The 19,899-nt window shown below is 36.1% G+C and overlaps 2 protein-coding genes across 18 annotated transcripts in view; one reads left to right on the plus strand and one right to left on the minus strand.

Moving 5' to 3' along the window:
- LOC132911684 (collagen alpha chain CG42342) overlaps window positions 1-19,899 on the minus strand; it is a 121,320-nt gene that overhangs the window by 17,430 nt on the left and 83,991 nt on the right. For 7 of the 17 annotated variants that reach the window (XM_060968479.1, XM_060968469.1, XM_060968470.1 and 4 more), the window contains exons 2-10: window positions 18,126-18,205; window positions 17,069-17,104; window positions 16,144-16,179; window positions 13,276-13,349; window positions 11,203-11,287; window positions 10,129-10,182; window positions 6,495-6,674; window positions 4,235-4,340; window positions 480-568 (exon numbers count right to left, since the gene is read on the minus strand). In XM_060968479.1, coding sequence (XP_060824462.1) covers window positions 480-568; window positions 4,235-4,340; window positions 6,495-6,674; window positions 10,129-10,182; window positions 11,203-11,287; window positions 13,276-13,349; window positions 16,144-16,179; window positions 17,069-17,104; window positions 18,126-18,205 — 740 coding nt within the window. The remainder of the gene's footprint in view (window positions 1-479; window positions 569-4,234; window positions 4,341-6,494; window positions 6,675-10,128; window positions 10,183-11,202; window positions 11,288-13,275; window positions 13,350-16,143; window positions 16,180-17,068; window positions 17,105-18,125; window positions 18,206-19,899) is intronic. The other 10 variants (XM_060968468.1, XM_060968472.1, XM_060968471.1 and 7 more) reach the window with 10 other exon arrangements.
- The window catches only part of LOC132911696 (lateral signaling target protein 2 homolog), a 179,981-nt gene that overhangs the window by 13,818 nt on the left and 146,264 nt on the right, over window positions 1-19,899 (plus strand). The window lies entirely within an intron of this gene.

Consider the following 19,899-nt stretch of genomic DNA (forward strand, 5'->3'; position numbering starts at 1 on the left):
ACGATTTCTCATAAATGAAAGGGAAAAAGTTGAGACAAAAATCGACAAGTCTATCATAATGGATATCGAGAAATTGAAAATTCTAAAATTCATTTGATTCTTGTTGAACGATGACGGTTAAGCAGTATATCGACTAGAACGTTCAGTGTCTCGTTCCAAGATATTAACGAAACGTTCACCTAGAAATATCATGCATCTGCTTGCCCGTAAGAAGCTATAATATGCTTTAGTCGTGCATTACATATTATAGAAGAATTTCTAATTTAAAAAGAATCTCTGGGAGAGGTAGTTGAATATGGATGTTGAAGATGGAATAACGGGATCGTGGACGTACGAGCTATACATCAGGAGGATGTTCTTTCGTTCCAGAGTTTCGATGGAAAAGTTGGTCGATTCGATGATCGGTTATTAAGGAGGGAATGGTTTGTACGGTCGATTTGGTCGGTGGTCGTTCGCTGGAGGACCTCGCTGAAGCTTACCCTCTTCCCTTGCTTTCCCCGGGCACCCTTCTCTCCCGGCTGACCGGGTGGTCCCGTCGGACCCAGCTCCCCCTTCTCGCCCTGGGGCCCTGTGTGCGTGTACATCACGTGCATAAAATAAAACATGACATACGTTCGTTCGCACACGCACTCTCGTTTTCGCGCAAAAATCATGCATAGACGCGGCACTTTTTCTCTCCCGAAAACGACCCTTCCACGGGGATTCTTTACGTATTTCTCTACATTAAACGTTTAACCTGAATGTCCATATTCGATAAATTTAAGTGATAGATAACGATAAATTTAACCTTTACGCCGCGATATTTAATTATATTATTGATTCGCTGGAAGAGGAGTGACATATGCCAAAAATTGTCAATTTCTGCATATATGTAAAAACGAATTTATTTCGCGCGATGGGAGCGTTCGCTTTAAAACTGATACTTTGGAAAATATTTGGGAAAATCAAGTACATAATATGCATCGTAAAGGTTAATTTCAATCTATAGTATGTGCGTGTAAACTTAATGACATGTATGTAGAGACGCTTACAGCGATTTATATCGTCGTGTGCGAAGTAGATAAGTATTGTTGTATGTAATTGATTTACGTACCGTTAAAACCTCCGTATACAAGAGTGAGTAGAGGATATCGTTATATATTTTAATAAAGAAATGTGTTATATGATATGTGAATAAAAATGGTTTCTTACTTATACTAAATACTAGTAATTGCTCCTTCACGAAAGTATTTCTTAAAGTAGGATCATAGAAAGAGAAAAATGTTCTATAATGCATTCACTGACGTTGCAAAATTACTTGAAAAATTACAGAAAATTGCATGAGACAAAATTTCGTGTTAAAAAAGGAAGAACAAAAATGAGTGGTTTTGCAATTTCTACTACAGCGTTCTAAAAATTAAAAGGTGTACCGTGATCCTGTGCTTGCTATATGTAAAGAAATTTGAATTTCATTGCCAGATATTCCGTTGATTATTGCATTATTATCATTACTTTTCATTAATAATACAATTTAGATACGATGAAAAAGTTACGTTAGAACATTTAATTCGAGAAAGATCACTTGTGCTATATTAAGAGCATATACATCGATATCTTGAACTTTTTTTGCATGTATTTTACAATTAAACAATATTTTCTTTAAATTTTCCTTAAAAAGCAAGTTAAAACTTAAAAAACTCGGAATGCTACGCTTGGAACTTTAAATACATTTCGTTTCTAATTAACCGACATTACTGGCGCGTTCAAAGAAAGAATCTTCGCGAAACGACATATTAGATTTCAACGTTTAAACCGAATTTTCCTAAAATACGCATTTTTTTATATTTTACAATTCATATTTTATAGCTTTTCTTTTGTGGATATTTTACGATCCACGTTTTATAACTTTTCCTTTGTAGATATCGACCGCCACAAATCGAGCGCACTTCCAACTGAAAAGTATTTGTCTGAATTGCGATTTCCCTCCGATAATAATAAAGCCGATAATTAACATTTAGAAAAGAAGACAAAAATATTTCAATAGTTTGTATTGTAGAAAATATGGAATATAAAATATTAAAAGTATCGTTTGTGTAAGAATAATGACGTGCGAAATTAAATTCCATTTAGACATTTCAAAGTAACCTGGATTAATAAGAATCAATAATTAATATGTATACCTATGTAACAATAAAAATGTATCTTATTTCCACCGAATATCGTAGCATACGCGAATAACGATGAATTTGTTAGCTGGGAAGCAAGTTAACGACATTAAGGAAATTTTTTAAATGAACTTTCTCAATCAAAGAATTATATGTAATAAATATTTTAAAGTGGATACTGAGAACACGATATTGATACTAGCGCATCCTGTTGCGATATTGAATTAGTGATAAGTCTGAGACGTGATCAATTTACCGACTTGCGTCCACAGGAGTTCCTTTACCCACGTAAATGAAAATTAAAAGTTATACTAAATTGATCGATGAAAGATAAAATTATATGCTTCCATTTTATTAAAAATAATTCGTAAATTCCTAAACAATTATTCGTCTTATGCTAAAATAAAATCTCTACTCTGCATTTAACGTTATCGTCTACAACGACTTAAATCCGTTAAATCCTATTATAAATGGATACGTATATCACGAATGAAGATTTGGTCGTTGATATCCCAATGTACACGTGGACTTGAGTAACAGTTACATCTCTAATGCCATTAACTGTACTGCATTCCGATCGATTGAGATCCAATGGAAGCACACCTTAATGCGAATCAATTCGAGTGCAAGAAGATAGAACCTTACGGAGTTTAAATTAACGAAATCTGTTCACATGCAGTTGATATATATGTAACCATTCGTATGAAATGTACTTTTTTCGTTCGCTTACTAATGTTTCTCTTATCGCTTGTCTAGCGCAAATCGATGTAACGTTACAGTAAAACGTGATAAAACGCTAATATAATCAAAGCTGGCGCTAGGCAATGTGGTAATTCTTAAACCGAATTATCTTTCGCTGTCTCTTATTCCCTAGTAATTTTGTTTTTATCATACATTAAATACTGAATTAAATTTACATCAAATGTTTGTTCTTTTTACCAATAGTAATATTTCTTTGATTTTTTTCATTTTCTAATACGTTTCTGCATCTTTACTACCCTATCGACGATGATAATTGTTTAATAGCTAATATGTATTACAAGTTTAATAGAATTAGGTGAATACTAGGAGCACAGAGATAGACTAGTTTCTAGCTGTTATAGAATTGTTTGTGAATGGAATAATGCGTATCATGTTTTCACTGTGAATTTCGCAATGTATTAGGTTATCCCGTAAAATATTACATATCATAGAAAACGAGAAAAATAATGGAAATATCATAAATAAAACGAAAATCTACTATGTGGTTTCAAAAAGTTGGAAAATATTAGTAATATTTTCTGGAACACCCTAACAAAGGTATCTTGGTGGCATATGAACATAATGCAACTAAATACGAACATGTCTTTTTATCTTATGTATATACAGGGTGTCTATTTTAATTAATGTATATTAATACATATCGTTGGAAATATGACTAATATTTAGAAAATCTTCATACAAAACTGCTGTGTTTCAAAAGAGATATCTTTTTAGTAAACACCAATTTCTTTTCTAATAAAAATGCCAGTGGGATTCGTCGTTTTGTTTTCTTAATAATACCATATATGGTATTAATGGCTCATGGACATTAAGGGGTAATCCCTACAATGCTATTCAGCTACTTTAGCTGTTCTACTCTCAACCGCGTAGTTTCCTCCAACTATTTTAAACGAGACATATATTTTAGTAGAGGATATAAATGTGGAGAATAATATTCATAGAAGTACGAGTGCTATAGCTAATCTTTTTTTCTAATCTTCGCGATAAAATATTCCATAAGAATGATTAAAATTGAAAGTAAAGGTAATCATTTTCTGGAAAACGTCTTTTCACACCTGATAATTATAACCCACAGGGTAGTGTAGGGATCTAACATATAGAACGTGCGTCTGTGTGAAACATTTTCAACATTCTATCTCCGTTTACCACTGAAATCGATCTTGCGTTTTATGAAATTTTGTACACCCTCTATATATATGATGTGGATTTAAGAACCTTAGACAACATAACTCAAATCGCTTTATGTGGTCGTATTACGTTGCTTAAATATATTATGCGCGCGGCTATCAGTCTTGAGAGAATTTAAATTATACCGCGTATATACTTACCAGGTGGTCCTGGTGGACCGGGGGGTCCTTCGAACACTCCAGTTGGAAACGGTTCCCCGTTTAAGGATGTTGTTACAACTCGATCTCCTCTCTCGCCCTTGTCACCCTGCGAAGAATAATGTTTCTTCAATTAATGAACGTCGTAGAATAAGATTAAAGAGTAAGACAGGGCATTGATATTTATCATTCACATCATCCTTTCAGTTTGGAAACTACCTGCTATGATTTTTAGAAGAAAGATACAGAATAGATTTAGATACGGTAGTACTTTACATAAAGATACCTTTAAGACCTTTAATAAGAATAAGAGTATGTAATACCTTAGATACAGAAGTAGCTTAATTTTAATATTTTAGAGGAAATTGAGATGGCTACTGTGTTAAATCAATAATGTTAACTACATAACTGTGAGATATTTGAGATAAGCTTAAAGCTTTATATGCATTCCGATTGTGTTGTTACAAAGGTTAAAAGAAATTGCTTAAGCACATCAATGAAACTGATTATTTATCGTGTTATTTATTATTTATTGTACCTTTGCAAAAAGGTGATTTATAATTGGATGCTGCGTGTGATGTAAGACTGCAGTATTTTAAATATTATTTCTTAGCACCATAATGGAATAATGGGCGCATATAGAAAACCAATTTTAATTAATTTCGCACATGTTTGAAAAATGAGGAATTAAGTTCGTACGAAACACGATTCTGATTTTCTTTCCAATAAATTACCATTGACACGAGTTGGATGTAATTGGCTAATTATGTTACTTGTTGCCTCATTCGTGGCGTCGTTTGACTATATTATAGCATACATGTATATATTAGACAGTATAACAGAACTTTAAACATTTTTAACATTATACTGCAGCAACGTTCACTGTTATCCTTTACAAGTTCAACTTTATAAATTTTGCAAGTAAGTACACATTTTCTCAAAATTTGCTTAACTTTTAATGAATATTGTACGCGACTATTGTACATTAAACAATAAGTTTTCTTTATAGAAGTAGCTTAACGAGTACTTTAACGAGCGGATACAAAGAATGTTAATATTTCATGTGCACGCGATGCTTTAATATTTTGATATTTTACGACGTAAAATTTGCAATTCACTAGCTTATCCTTTGGATCTACACACTAATTACGGGTGTAAGCTTATAACGATACAGATACTTCTCTCACGTGGACACAAATACCTATTATCGGACAAATTAAGTACTAAAATACCTATATACAAATATATGTGCTATGTGTATATATTTGATGACGAATTGGCGACGTAAATTCTGCTCTTGTAAGATCTGCCGAATAAAACTGAAGTTTCCAGAAGAGGTTCGAGTAAAGGGATTTTAAGATGCTTTCAACCGTCTGCCATTGTAAAATGAAACTTCTACGATTGCAGCCAATTAGGTCAATAAGAACAATCAAAGGAAAGCGTCCTAGCTAAAGATAGTATGAGAGACTATAGGGGGTCAGTGCATCTGTCTCTTTTCCTTCTATTTATTTGTTCTTCTCTCTGTCTGCGTTGGAAGCTTCGCTTTTGCTCCATATAGCTATATGATGCTCATAGTCGAAGACTTTAATAAGCTTAAAATTTCCAGAAAACGTAATCTTCAAATATTTAATTTGTTCTATCCTTCGTGATCGCGGATCCACGTATAATACTACCGATTGATGCAGCAATACTCGAAAAGTCGTTCAATATGACGATAATTGGAACACAGCTAGGACAACAAACAGTCCTTGCAGCAACGATGCAGCTATTCGTGGTGCAATACGCAGAATTGCGAACACGACATATTTTATGTACATCATAGTGAAAATTTAAATTTGTTTTCACCCTATAAAATACACGTGTGTCGTCACATCGGTGCACACGTCAGGCCTACTATTCTTTTCGCCTCAGTTTATTTGTTTTTTTTTTTTATCAGTTTTCATATGAAAAATTATTATCAAGATTGAGATACGCACTTCCTACAAAGTTAGAAAAGTACACTAGGCATATTAGATGCAATTAAAGAAACATAACATTTTGTGACGCAAAATATAACAACATAGACCTCTCAGACGTGACGTGCGTTTCGTAGAGTTAAAAAGGTATCAAATCAGTTTACACGACTACGGATAACCCTGCGTTACCAGAACAATACCACGTTTCCTAGCTTGAGCAACATTTTTCGTTCTGATATATCTAAGTGAATGCATATAGAAGTGATCGAATCCTGGGAGAATAACCCGAGTGTCGGTATCTGTGTTACCTTAGGACCTGGAAGTCCCGGCGTACCAGGCGGACCAATTGGTCCAGTCGGTCCTGATGCTCCCTTTTCACCCGGTGGCCCAACGTCACCCGGAGATCCTTGCCTGCCTTCGTGCCCAGGAAGACCTTCGGCTCCCGGAGGACCGGGTGGCCCCGGTGGTCCAGGTTCGCCTGGCTCTCCCTGTTACGTTCCAAGAGTGTTACGTCGTTACCGCTTTCTTCCGGCGAGAGCCCTCGACAAGAGTGTCTCTCGGTACTCGTCGGCTTGTGCCACAGACGGAGAAGGAACAGGAAAGGAACATCGGAGAAAAATGTCTGGTGGTGAATATACAAAGAGGCAGACAGTAGAAGAAGAAGAAAGAGAGAGAGAGAGAGAGGAGAAGACGGCAGATAGAGAAAAAAGACAAACGGGAGGTACAGGATCGTGGACAGAGAGAAAGAGAGAGAAAGAGAGAGAGAGAGAGAGAGAGAAAAAGCGCGTGGAGAAAACTGTGCGTGTATTATATCGTATACCTTTAATTTATATTTTCGAATTTATGCTCGGAAGTTACAAGATATAAAGTACCCTTGAGATACGAACGTAATTATCGGTAACCTCCGTGGCTTGTAATATCGGGTCAATAAAGATATTTCGGTGTACGTATAATGGTACAAAGTCAATATAATGGAGGATTGTATTTGTAAGGAAGATTCGCTTTGAAGTATCAAAGTGGAGGTTCAACTTGTAAGATCGAAAATTGCTAACTACACGATATGGATATGGTATTTTAATGTCCATTTTATGTGCAGTATTAAAATCATGACTAAGTAATGTACGTAAGTAATAAAAGATCGTATGACAAAGAGTTCAGCATCAACTCACTAATATAATGAGAATCTCGACAGTGAACTGTTATTATTGAATCTTCAATTAGTGTAAAAAAAGAGCATTAGGTACTATATTGATACGAATGCTATGATGTATATGGAAAATGATATGTTTAAATGATTGCTTAGAAAAAGAAAAAAGATGTCGAAATGAGTGACGTTTAAGCTTCTTAGAGCACACTTTGCAAGCGAGAAATACCTTTATGACGTAAGGAGCAGTATCCTCCTCAAAGATAAACTCATCAAAATTTATTGAAACTTTCATTCTGCGCGACATATTTGCAGATAAATGCTGTTCGAAGTAAAGCTTATATATTCATGATTCTATAAGATGGCAGAAGAAGAATACTTTAAACCATTTAATTTATCCCTTCTGTTTGAAGATTTTTCTAAATCTGGCTGAATTGAGAAAATATATATTTATACATCATTTGTAAAATTCAATTACGTTCCACGCATAGTTTTTGATTCCGAGAGCATCATGCATAAGTCAGGTAATATCAAACGAAAACAGATGCAAGTAAACTTATGTACTAAAATTCGGTGAAAGTTTCTAAAAAATATCTTTGTTTCCATTTGGTATCGGTACATCGAATGTAGCATAAGCACTAAACGGTCTTTAAATTCGTATTGTAAACGATATACAGAAATACAAGAAAGCTAATATAATCTATTTTAATAATTCTAACTATGTGCATAAGTAGTGTACATCTTTTTTGAATTAGTATATAATAATATACGTATCTATACAAAATATTAAAGATTCGTCTTAGATCGTAATTGATTCTACCGTAAGATGAATCTTATACTTTTAACTTATTATCGTCATACATTTTAATTGGAAACTAAATTCCAATTGTTCATAAATTAAATTACTTTACGCGTAAGTAAGTTCGGCCGCTTACTTTTGAACGCTGGTGTACCTACGTACACACATGTATTGTATACACACGCATTCATACATATACCTATGCAGACGATTTGATACATTCATCTAATGAAATATATGGCGTACACGTTGTACTACATTCTTAAAAACTTACGGTCGTAATAAAATTCATAAAACAGGAAAAAAGAACATGCAATACACGCACGTGCGCGCACTTTCGTTCGTACAAGTGCGTTGTTGAATTTGCGTGACATATTGGAGGTAAAATGACATGCAGAGAGAACAGGACCGTGTTTTCTTCTTTACAATTCAATTCAATTCCTCGTTACAATTTCCTATTTCTATATATGTATATAGGCTACGTTTATGGTAGTACAACCACTCATGGAGAATCGAGCGAGTCTACATGGAAAAATGGATCGAAAATATGCAATAAAATCTTTTAGCGCAAAATTTCATTTTCTGAAAAATTAAATTTATAAATTACTCAGGTATGCACGTGTGCACCTGATATATACATATGTACATTAAAAGAAGAGATTTAAGCAGGCATGCATACCGAAAAAATGTTCAAACTCGATCAATTTCTCGATTCTTTTTCGATTCGATTTCATTTTTACATATGTAGAAACAAAATACTCTTGGTTGTATCACTCATTTCAAGGCACCATACACGACATATATGTATCAAGATGGTTGGAAATTTTTGTGCACATTTTATTTGGTTCACCCAAATGAAAATCGTTTTTATTGCATTACTAAAATCCTTCTCATTTTATCATTATATTTGTGTTAAAAGTACAGCGTCGTATTAACGTTTGACTCTGTTGACCCTCTCACGATTATGAATTATCGCGCTTCCATTACTATCGTAGTTTGGTTCTATTGCGTTTAATTTGTAGCTTCATGCTTGAGACAAATTTTCCGATTAAAATTAATATGTTAACTCCACTTGTAAGAAATGTTCAAAAGATGTTTGAGGTATAAATCTAGTAGCGTCTAATGCATTAAAATTTGTCTACCGTATTATTCGTTTATGAATTGGAACTGTTCTCAGCGGCAAAACGCAAAATATCTCAATATCAAAAAGTAAGAACCACTCACTTATGTAATACAAGCAGTTCAACACTTATCTCACTACTTCATTAACAATAATCTTAAAATGCGCACGCATCTGTTATGTAACTGGTAACATAAAAGGATAATTTCAAGTAATCGTAATATAATATTCGATGAAAGTTTGCAATGAAAAACAACAGATCTATTGTACTTTTATTATTACTTACTCTCGTCGCAATCCAGCTAGCGAATGATTCTAAATTAAATTCTTAGCAAATGTATACGATAAATGTATTTCCTACACGGCCCTGAGGAAGAAGGTATAAAAGAATGAAACTTGGTATGTAAGTTTTAAAATAAGAAGGTGCAAAGTAAATTGTATGTCTTTGTAAGACGAACGATCATAAAGGAAAATTTTAATACGTTTCATCCGCCTTTAAAGGTACTGCTCTCAAAACTTCCTTTACGTACGTTATTGTTCCATTCACCAGGCAAACGAGGTTTCTATGTAAAAATAAAGTATTCGAAGCAAAGTTGCTTTCTCCGTTGTTCATTTCAATGCTTCTTGAATTTTATAAATGCTTCTTTTATATTTAAGCAAAATCTTCTCTACGTTTTTCTCTATTGAATGTACAGAGTGCAACAGATTGTTTTCATTCTTCCGCAAAAATGATATATTTGTCAATTAAGCACATTGGCAAGGTGAAGAAACGTAGGGAGAATTTGTTGCGTGAAAAATACGAAATCGAATGCCTGGAGAATCGATGACAAGAAAAGGACAAGGAAGGGGGAGGGGCTCCCAAAGAGCAGGCGCACTTACTTTCAGTTGTATGATGGTCTGCGCTGAGATATTATGCCCTTGCTCCTGAAGTCCCTAGAAGTAGGTCAACACTACGGGTAAAAACCAAATCGCTACCAGACGAAAACATAGGGGTAACGGGGGTGAGTAGGAAAACCTAAAATGGATTTTTTGGGATATCTCGTTTTCTCATTGCTCTTCCGTATCCAAGACATGCCCAGAGATATACCTAAATACTGTAACTTAAAGTAAATACCATTACCAACCAAAAACCAAATACGACAAAATGCGAGGATCACTCTTTCAAGTAGAAGAATAAGCGCTTCGATATACAGCAATGAAACGTATCGAGAAACGAAATACGATTTCGCGACGCACCAAATGGAAAAAGTTGTTTGTTGTATTTCGTAACCTAAATTTAAAATTATATATTTTCCGATATTAAAATCCTGCAAACTTTGTGTATGTCAATAATTCCGTGACACATCGTATATTGCTCAAGCGTTTCCTACTTTGCTCGGTGAGAGCCATAAATCGCTAAAATCTCAGGCTCTTTTCTTCATCAACCAGCGTCAAGTAACATACAGCAATCTCCGAGTAACAGCAAAACCCCATTCTTACATTCGAAACAACTTCTCCCTTGGTGGTATGTATATCTGTACGTTATACTAGCGAAGTAGTAATTCAAGAAAAAGAAACAAACGGAAGAAAGAGACGCGAAACGAGGCGCTTTTCTTCCACGTAAAAGTGTCGTCGTCGCACTTTAAACCAACGAGTGAACGCTACACCGAAAGCACCGCACGAGGCAACGACTAGAAATAGGATTGCGTCTAGGAGCGAGGACAGAAAATTCGACGGAGATAGATTTCAAACGTGGCGACGAAGTACAAGGTCTGGTAAGAAGGTAGGTTCGTGGACACGGTGAGATGGGTCGAGGACGATGGAGCGAACATGGAGGTGAACGGTAGATGGAACAGAGAGAAAGAGGTAGAGAAGAAGAAACAGAAGAGGTTACAAGAAGCGGGAGTAGCGACGACGAGAAGAGATTTCTGAACCGCAACACGAGCCGTGTTGCCTTCCGAAGAGGCCGGTTACCTTCAGAGCGACGATTTCCGCATAGCCAAGCGTCCCGCCGCGGAGCGTCGTCACCGACCTCTTTAACCCTAATCCCTGTGCATTGACCCGTAGGCGGAAAGATGGTTTATATTGTTAATCTGTATCATCGAAGATCGATACGTTGACGAGAAAAAAAAAAAAAAGAAAGAAAGTATACGTCACAGCTCGCGCCACGGAGCCATCGAGAGTCCTCTTTAACGATCTTTCGAATCGGGACGTTAACGACTTTCTAACGAGTATCTCTTTTAGTCATCGATATCGATTAATTTTTGAAGAGATCGTTCACTATAACTGCATTATATTTTTCTTGTCTTTCGCTGCATTACACGCGGGTATGGTTCAATAATCCGACATTTTTGGTAATCCGCTATTGTCGAAGTCCCCAGTCTGTCGGATTAACGAAACTCTCCTGTACGTGGTTATGTAATTTAAAAGTTACGAGGCGCTAGAGAGAGAGTAAGCGACTGTTGGATTTTAGTTTTAATAGGTCATGGGAGAAAAATAATCATTTTATAAGCAAATAGTAATTTTATGGGTAAATACATATGTAGGATTTAACTTTACTGTAATCAATTTCACCTCTCTGTACTCGAGTCCTTAATTAAGATCCTTGATTTGAACTTTTCATTATTTATCGAATATCGAAATAAAAAATCCAATAAAGAGCATCGAAACATATTGCGTGGACTCTTGATCGCAACGTGGCAAATTATCAGCGAGAATCGATACGAGTCGTATTCGGCACTTTGAATCGAGAACGTAGGCTTCGGTCTTTGATCCTCTCGTTCCTACGTTAATCGTACAATTATAAAATTACAAATCAATTTTATTTGCAAACGATTCTTACACGTTTCTAAATCTAATAATTTATTTGTACTTGTCACGTGATAGACAGAGAAATTACAGACGTATTATATCTGTAGTAGTTAAATAATTTGGGAATGAAAGGGTTAGATATATAAACGTATGCCTGTATATTTGGGCGTAGCTGTAATTCGTCAGTACCGGCTGCTAAACATTACCAAATGCCAATTATAGTTAAGAACGAAGCCGTTGTTCTCGATCGTCGAGCTAACGAGAAACATCGAGATTCACTGTCCACAAGTTAATGTAATATTTCTGGCGGAAATTACCTTGATGTACGAGTACGTGTAAAACGTTGTTCCAATCGAAAAACTTGGTTTCAAAAAGATTATTCTATTTTAAATTTAATTAGCGATTAAGGAAAGTAAACATAAGGAATGTCCACTGAAACAGTCCACTAATACAGAAACAAGATTCAATGGATTTAATTGTATTCTTCGTAATAAGAAACGTATGCTGTAATTTTTATGTTGTCTTGATTTTTTCTCGAGTTCGACTCTGCAGAATACCGGAACAAAATAAGAAACGCGAACTTCTATTATCCGGCTATTTTACTAATTAAATACTGTGCCATTCGCTCATTCGTTATGGATGAGACTTCGTTATTCCCGATGTAATATAAACTCACATTAATTAGAAGTAGCGAAAGCAGGAACAGTGAGAATTTCTTGTTTCGTCCAAGTGGAGGATGAACATTCCCTATTTCTCACTGGTATATGTATGTGTACGACTTTAACGTTATTTAATATGGACATTCGTAAAAAGAACATTGGAAACGACACAATAACAAATATCTCTTTTTATAAAAAGCAATGCAATCTGTGCCATATGTAATCAACGATGCTACAAGTCACCGACAGAAATAAACAAATATTTTCCGATTGAAACACGTCTCTTTTAGTATGCATATCGCGAGGTGTGTAAATAAATTGTGCAGTCTCTGTCGAGGAAAATACATCGTTTACCCTTCGAATCATTTTGATCCAGGCTGCGCGTATTCTTCTCATTTTCTTGCGTTAGAACCGTTACCGGTAGAAAATTTTCACGAGATTGGTTTCTAAAGAACGGGAAACAGGTAAGGAAGATCGAAAAAGAAACGATGTACTTTCGCGTTACACGTACGTCGTTTACTAGCTGCGTAATGCGCTCTCGTGCTGTTTCTCTAGACTCTAGATAACGTAGCTAGATACCTTTACTGCGGAAAAGACGTCAAAGCCCGGACTTCCCAGTTCGCCTTTCTGTCCTTTTTCTCCGGGTCGTCCCTGAAAACGAAACATACCACATTGTATTTGATGGAAAAATAACGTTGTGCCATAGCGAGACTGGAAACAAAACCATCGTCCGTTTCCACGAGTTTCGAAAACGTTTGTTTCGAATTTAGCCAACTGACTTTTATATCGTACCACCGTGAACACTCGAACGCTGTTTCTTCGTCAAACCACCGGCATTCGTTCATGGTTGTTTTCGTTGTTAGACGAATTATTTATACTCGAAATAATGTATAATAGCATATAAAAGTATCGAATCGGGTAAATTTTACAGGTTTCTTTATTCATCGTAACGAATCATTGTTTAAAATTCAGCTGGCAAATGTATTTGGCTGCGGACTTTTACACTTCGTTCTGCGTTGCTTTTTCACTTAAATGCTTTTAATTCTTTCACTGATAGCAAAATTGCATATAATTGCTTTCATAGCAGTTATTTTTTAGGAAGAAAATGCGGCGTAATATTTTAATGGCTTTGACATTTTTTAAGCTCTGGTTTACGATATATTTGCATATAAATCGTAAATTTAACGTATGAAGCTTGTCGCGTGAAACGGGTTAATTAAGAGTTCCCATTTAATTGGCCTTTTGTGCAAAAAAATTTTACTTTCACACCGTGAAATTTGAATTGTGGAGATCCGTACTTCAATTAGAAGAGCGTATTCGGGTAATTCATTAATAGCGTGATCTACTTTCCTTCGAGTTTCTTAAGCTCCATGTTATTATTTATTAATAAACAAACGCGTAAAAGTAATTTAAATACTCGAATAATATTATCACGTTGAATGAAGGAAGTTTGTCGATTAAAAGGTAAATCAGGCTAAAGAAAGAATAAAAGCACCAGCACCGAGTATCGCGAGTTAAAAGTTTTTTAGCGGTATCCACTGCCATAGTCGTCGCGGAGGTAACTTCTAATAATATTAACCCACTATTTTATGGTTTCTTCAAACAATTGCTTCGTATTCTAGATTTGAGGAAATCGATCGACTGTGACTGTCTAAAGAAACAGACCGCGTGGCCAACTAAAATGACGTATATCCAAAGTCCACTTTAAGGAGTTTAAGTTTAAGAAACCGATATCGACGAAACTCGAAGTAACATTTCGCTTCTTGGCAACAACTGCAATTTAAGAGATATCACTGTCAGGTATTCTGAATAAAATTTCGGATAATGGTTGATTCACTGCGATGCATTAAGAATGCTTTCGAATTGAACGCGACCGGGCAGCATCGTACGTAAGAGACCAGTTCTCGTGTGTAAGCCGATCGAAATTCTTTCATCCAGACCACCATCGACAGAACAAATATCGCGTGATATTTGCAATGCACTCATACCCTCGTACCTTCCATCCTCGTTTTCCTCTTTTCCTATCTATGCGTGCTTGTACATCCGTTCGTATTACCCGCCTACCAATTCACGTTTCACTCGTTTCGTTTGCTCTACGACAAAATGCACGTATAACACGTGCTTCGTACTGTTTTTGGAATGAGATGTTTCAAGTATTTACGATTATATGCCACGTATACGTCACGTTTCCAGAAACAACGATATTCTAACGCGCCTTACTATTAACTATCAACTAACTAAGTCTGCCTTTGATTTGATGGAAATTTCTATTGGCTTTTCAATTGCAGCAAATACATTTCAATTCAGAATTTAAAATCTATAACATATTTCTTAATAACAAAAAAATCTGTTTCCTTTCCCTGTCAATTACGAAAATATCTTTGGCAGTATTTTAATTTAGAACTTCAGTTATTGGAATTTGTTTTACACGCGCATACGAATTAATGTATTCGCGAATAATCTTTCAGTGCAGTACATTTTTCTCCTGTTCACGTTCCACGTATCAAAACCGATTATTTGTTTTTCTGAAATTCCAGTGCGACCAGTTTAGTACACATTTTAACATATTCGTAATTGCGAGCAATGTCGTTCCTTCTTTTTCCCGAATGCAAATTCGTTCCATAACTGAATTTTAATATTATTAATCAACTCCGATATTCCAATAATTCTGCTCGGATACATAATTTATTTCTTCCTGTCATTGTTCTTAAAAATACACTTGCTGAAATAACGTCCGTGTAAACGATTCGGATTAGAAGATGTACGTTACACCTTATAGATACAATGCTCTCGTATCAAGTTGCTGTTCACGTTAGAATTCGAGTCGGGAATAATTTATTCATCTGTACACATATTTGTATTGAATCACCAAACAATAAACAGCGCGGTTTAATCTGCAATTATATCTGCAACATGTATAATTACCACAGAGTGTGTTGCTCCTACTACCAATTATTGGCTATTAACATCTCTTAGTTTAACCACCGATAATTCTACTATCTTCTCTTTCCATGTATAATCTATTATCTCGCTAACTGTAAATTCACTTACTCGAAGGTATGCTAGGTACATAATTATCACGTTATCGTACTGTAATTTTCTCCACAGCGAAAAAACGAATTTACTGAGTCTATATCCTTACATAGGATCCAATTAAGGAAGATACAAATATTGTAGCTACAATTCATTAACGCTTATCGTGTTATCCGATTTGAACAAAATAATATTTGATTGATATTTAAATACATAAGGATAAAGTAATATTTGTACAGTAACATCGAATACTTTTGCGTATTGTATGTATCGTTTTATATATTTTTGCATGTATATATATACACACTCTGTATCTTACTGTTCTTAAGTTATGTTAATTAGATCAAACTCGATAAAAAAATCATCTACTGCAAGAGCTAGACTAAAATAAGTAGGTTATTCGTGCACTTACCGGCTCACCTTTTGGTCCATCTAACCCAATAGGTCCCTGAAAGAACACGCTAGTAAGTTTGAATAGTCGATCGAATGGTAAAGAAAGATGAAAAATCAAAAGGCTGCGGGCACCTTTCGAAAAATAAAATCATTCCTTGCGATATAATGTACGTATGCGAGCATACGACAGATAGAAGGAACATCGAGTGTTGTAGAACATCGAAATGCTTTCAGATACGACGTTTATTTTACGACACCTAAGATAAACATATATCTATTAAAATTATATTATGCTAGCACATTTCGATGTGCTTCTATAGGAATAGTGAAGGTAATTTCAATTTACAAATATAATAATTTTATAATTCTCGTTTAGGAGATACAGGAAACCACGTTTTATTGTTCCTTTATCATCGTATTCATATCCGTGTCGACGATACACGTCGTCACTTTCCACATAACAAACTGACATTCCAAAAATCGCGTACCTCTGTATTTTTTTTTGGTTTACTTCAAACAAACTGCTATTTTTTCACACAGAACTTTTACTTCAGTCGACGTTACGGCGAAACGTCATATCTGAAAGCAAATGTCAAACTTCAATTTCACGATCAGTATATGTATGGGCGTAAAAAATTGAGACTGTGGAGAAAAGTGTAAAAAAAAGGGTATTGCTCAAAAATTTAGGAAAAAAGCGCAAATTTAACGAACAAAAGATCACAGAGATGAGAGAGAGAGAGAGAGAGAGATAAACAAAAAGGCTACGTGAAACACATTAATTCAAAATGATTTAGTTGGTGTTACGTGCATACGTGAAAGACGGTAAATGGAGTATACAAAAGGCGACACGAAAGAGAGAGAAAGAGCGAAAGAGAAAAAGAAAAAAAAAGAAAGCAGACAGACAAAGTGATAGAAGAATGGAAAGAAAATAAAAAATAATATACCGGAAAACCGTTCTTGCCCGGCGTCCCGGCCACACCCTGTAAGAAGGGGTATAAAAAATTAAAAACTCGTTTACAGGGGACAAGGGTTAAGTGCTCTCGCGTTCATGCAAAAAGCAATTTATTCCGCTGACCAATCGTGTCCGCGGTTATCGTGATGTACATAATGTTAAGGGCCATACTACACCGATAATTATTCCAACCAATTAGATATTCTCATGGCGGCCAACTACCACACGAGTATGTACTTTGGTTATCAAAACTTCGGCCGATCGCGGCTCAACTTCGGTGACACGCTTGCTATACCGGTCTTTCGTGCAACGATCAATAACTTCATCCACACGATGAAACATAACACTTCGAGTGAATTTCGTTTAAACTGATTTTTCTTCGTTACTCCAACGATCCTCGACGTTATCCGCTAATAAATAGTTCCAACAATTTCAAAAAACAGAAACAACCTTTTTGTTTTCGAAATGAATGTATCTTCTCACTCGTGGACTAGTCATTCTTTTTTGGATCTTTAATCTTGAGCTAATCTTTTTTTCCCATCGATACAACGACGACTCTCTTAACGAGTAGTAAAATATTAGCGAAATATATCCTTGTCGCGTGCTGTATATTTATTCAAACTGCAAAAATTTGAAATAAAAATTCTGTCGTCCCAGCGAGGAATATTTTTCTAAACGATTGCTCGCTGACAAAAATAACCGCCAAATATTTGACGATCTTGATGAAAAGCGACATTTATTATCCAACCTTTTTAACTTTATAGTGTTCAAAACCTTAATATAATTAAACGTCGAGTGTCGCGTTCCTTTGTAACAGGAATGAAGGACGCGTATTTTTCGTCGAAAAATACTTTTGTACATACAGTGTGTGCCAGCTGTTATGAATTCGAGGAGACTACGAATATGTATCGTTAGCAAACTACGTCATGCTTTTCCGCTGCACTCTAAAAACACGCACACTCCACGTGCGATCACGACGGGTGCGCTACGGGAAAATAAGGATAAAAAAAAAAGGGGATTGAAGCGAACGGAGGAACGGATCTACTCACCTGCGGGCCTGGTTCCCCGGGGTCACCTTTTTTCCCTTTTTTCCCCCTTTTTCCAGGAGGACCTGGCTCACCGGGAGGACCTATAACAGGAACAAACAATAAATCGATACCTCGCGACGCACTTGAACGAAAAAGCAGCAGGGCGAGGATAGGAGGGTAGAAATGAGTTTTCGGCGCTGCGAGCGAAACGTGGTCCCGTGAAAGACCCGACAACGACGGTGACCACGTTAACGACGGCCACGCAAAGACCCAAAGGGGGATAAAAAGGCAGGCCGCCTCTCTTCCCGATCGAACTCGAAACGAAGTTACTTGCCCACTCGACGTCCCGCGTTAAGGATATTTTCGAAAATTCTCGTCAACGTGTCGTACACGGTTATGCAACACGCAATCAATCGATCCTCGGGGCTACGTGCGCAATTTCGACGAACGTTTTAGGTTTCTGTCGCTGCGTCTGTCGGGTAATAAGGTTTTCCGTAACCGCATTCCCGTGTAAAGCGTTCCATAATGCGCGATAGATACAGTGTCGCTGAGAAATTGTATCTACCGGATTTCCATCGTTTTTCCATTATAGCACGGAAATCATTTTCTTTTCGTTACTTGCCTCGCCGTTTACCTCGCTACTTTGTTACATCAATAAATAGTTCTTTTATTTACAATACGAAAAACTTTAAGGACTTTAATTACAGATAAAACTACGGAGTGTTAAAATAGCGAAAATCCAACATTCTTTACAATTATCGATGCGATTGAATCTGAAAACGGTAAAATGGGAAAACAGAGAGAAACGTGGTCGATCGGGAATTCAACTTTTATTTATCTTCTCTATTAGGAGAAGGTCGTATGCGTTATCCTAATTTCCGACAGGAAGCAGGGAACGTTCTCTCGTGGAATAATCGAATCCACATATATTCTCGGACTGCTTCCACTAGCTCGGACATTTGCTCAAAGTCGGAACGTTTTGCTCTTCTTTCGTTCGTCGATTTGCACGTGATGATATTCCGAACACGACCACGAAGAAAACGAAACGGAACGAACGCAACGGGGTTGGGCATGAGAACAAAAACAAAAGGGGGAGAATAGGGTGGAGGTTGGAATGAACGATATTAGTCGGGCGTGAACTAACTTTTCGTGAAGTTTTTTACAATCCAGGACACGAATATAAATCTCCACGCCAGCTGACGAGAACCAGAGATGAAATAAGAAACGTGCTAACAAGGAAAGTTCGAGGGTCGATATCGGCAGATATTGAGGAAACTTGAAAATAATTCCCCGGCGAGGTCGAGATCTACGAAAAAAGACTTGCCAAACATTTTCTGCTAGCAACACAGTTTTATCGCGCTGTAAATATAGTATATAAATAGATTTTAAGCAAAAACGTTGATCCGAGTCATTTATCGAGTCGTGATTCGAAAGGTAATAAATTTTGCAAAGAACTCCTGACTTTTTAAAACGGTAGTTATCATACTACGATATTTTAGCGATTTTTATATTATCGAATCAAAGATTTTATTAGCTTTATTAGTTTTCGATGATTGTGGTATTGAAATGGTAAATCATATAAGTGGCAAAAAATAAAGTAGGGCTTTTGTAGTGGGAAAGAATGTAAATTCTAGCTACCATTTATTCTGCCTCTAAATCTGTAGAGGTTGCGACCGTCGAGAGTCAATAGCATCCAAATGATAAATGCGGCAAATAAAAAAATTAAGAGAAACGCGATTTGCAGTTCTATCGGAAATCTTCGTTTCTGACACATACGTCGTTTACCATTTCAACC

Source organism: Bombus pascuorum, chromosome 11, assembly GCF_905332965.1.
Source record: "Bombus pascuorum chromosome 11, iyBomPasc1.1, whole genome shotgun sequence".
Classification (NCBI taxonomy): Eukaryota; Metazoa; Arthropoda; class Insecta; order Hymenoptera; family Apidae; genus Bombus; species Bombus pascuorum.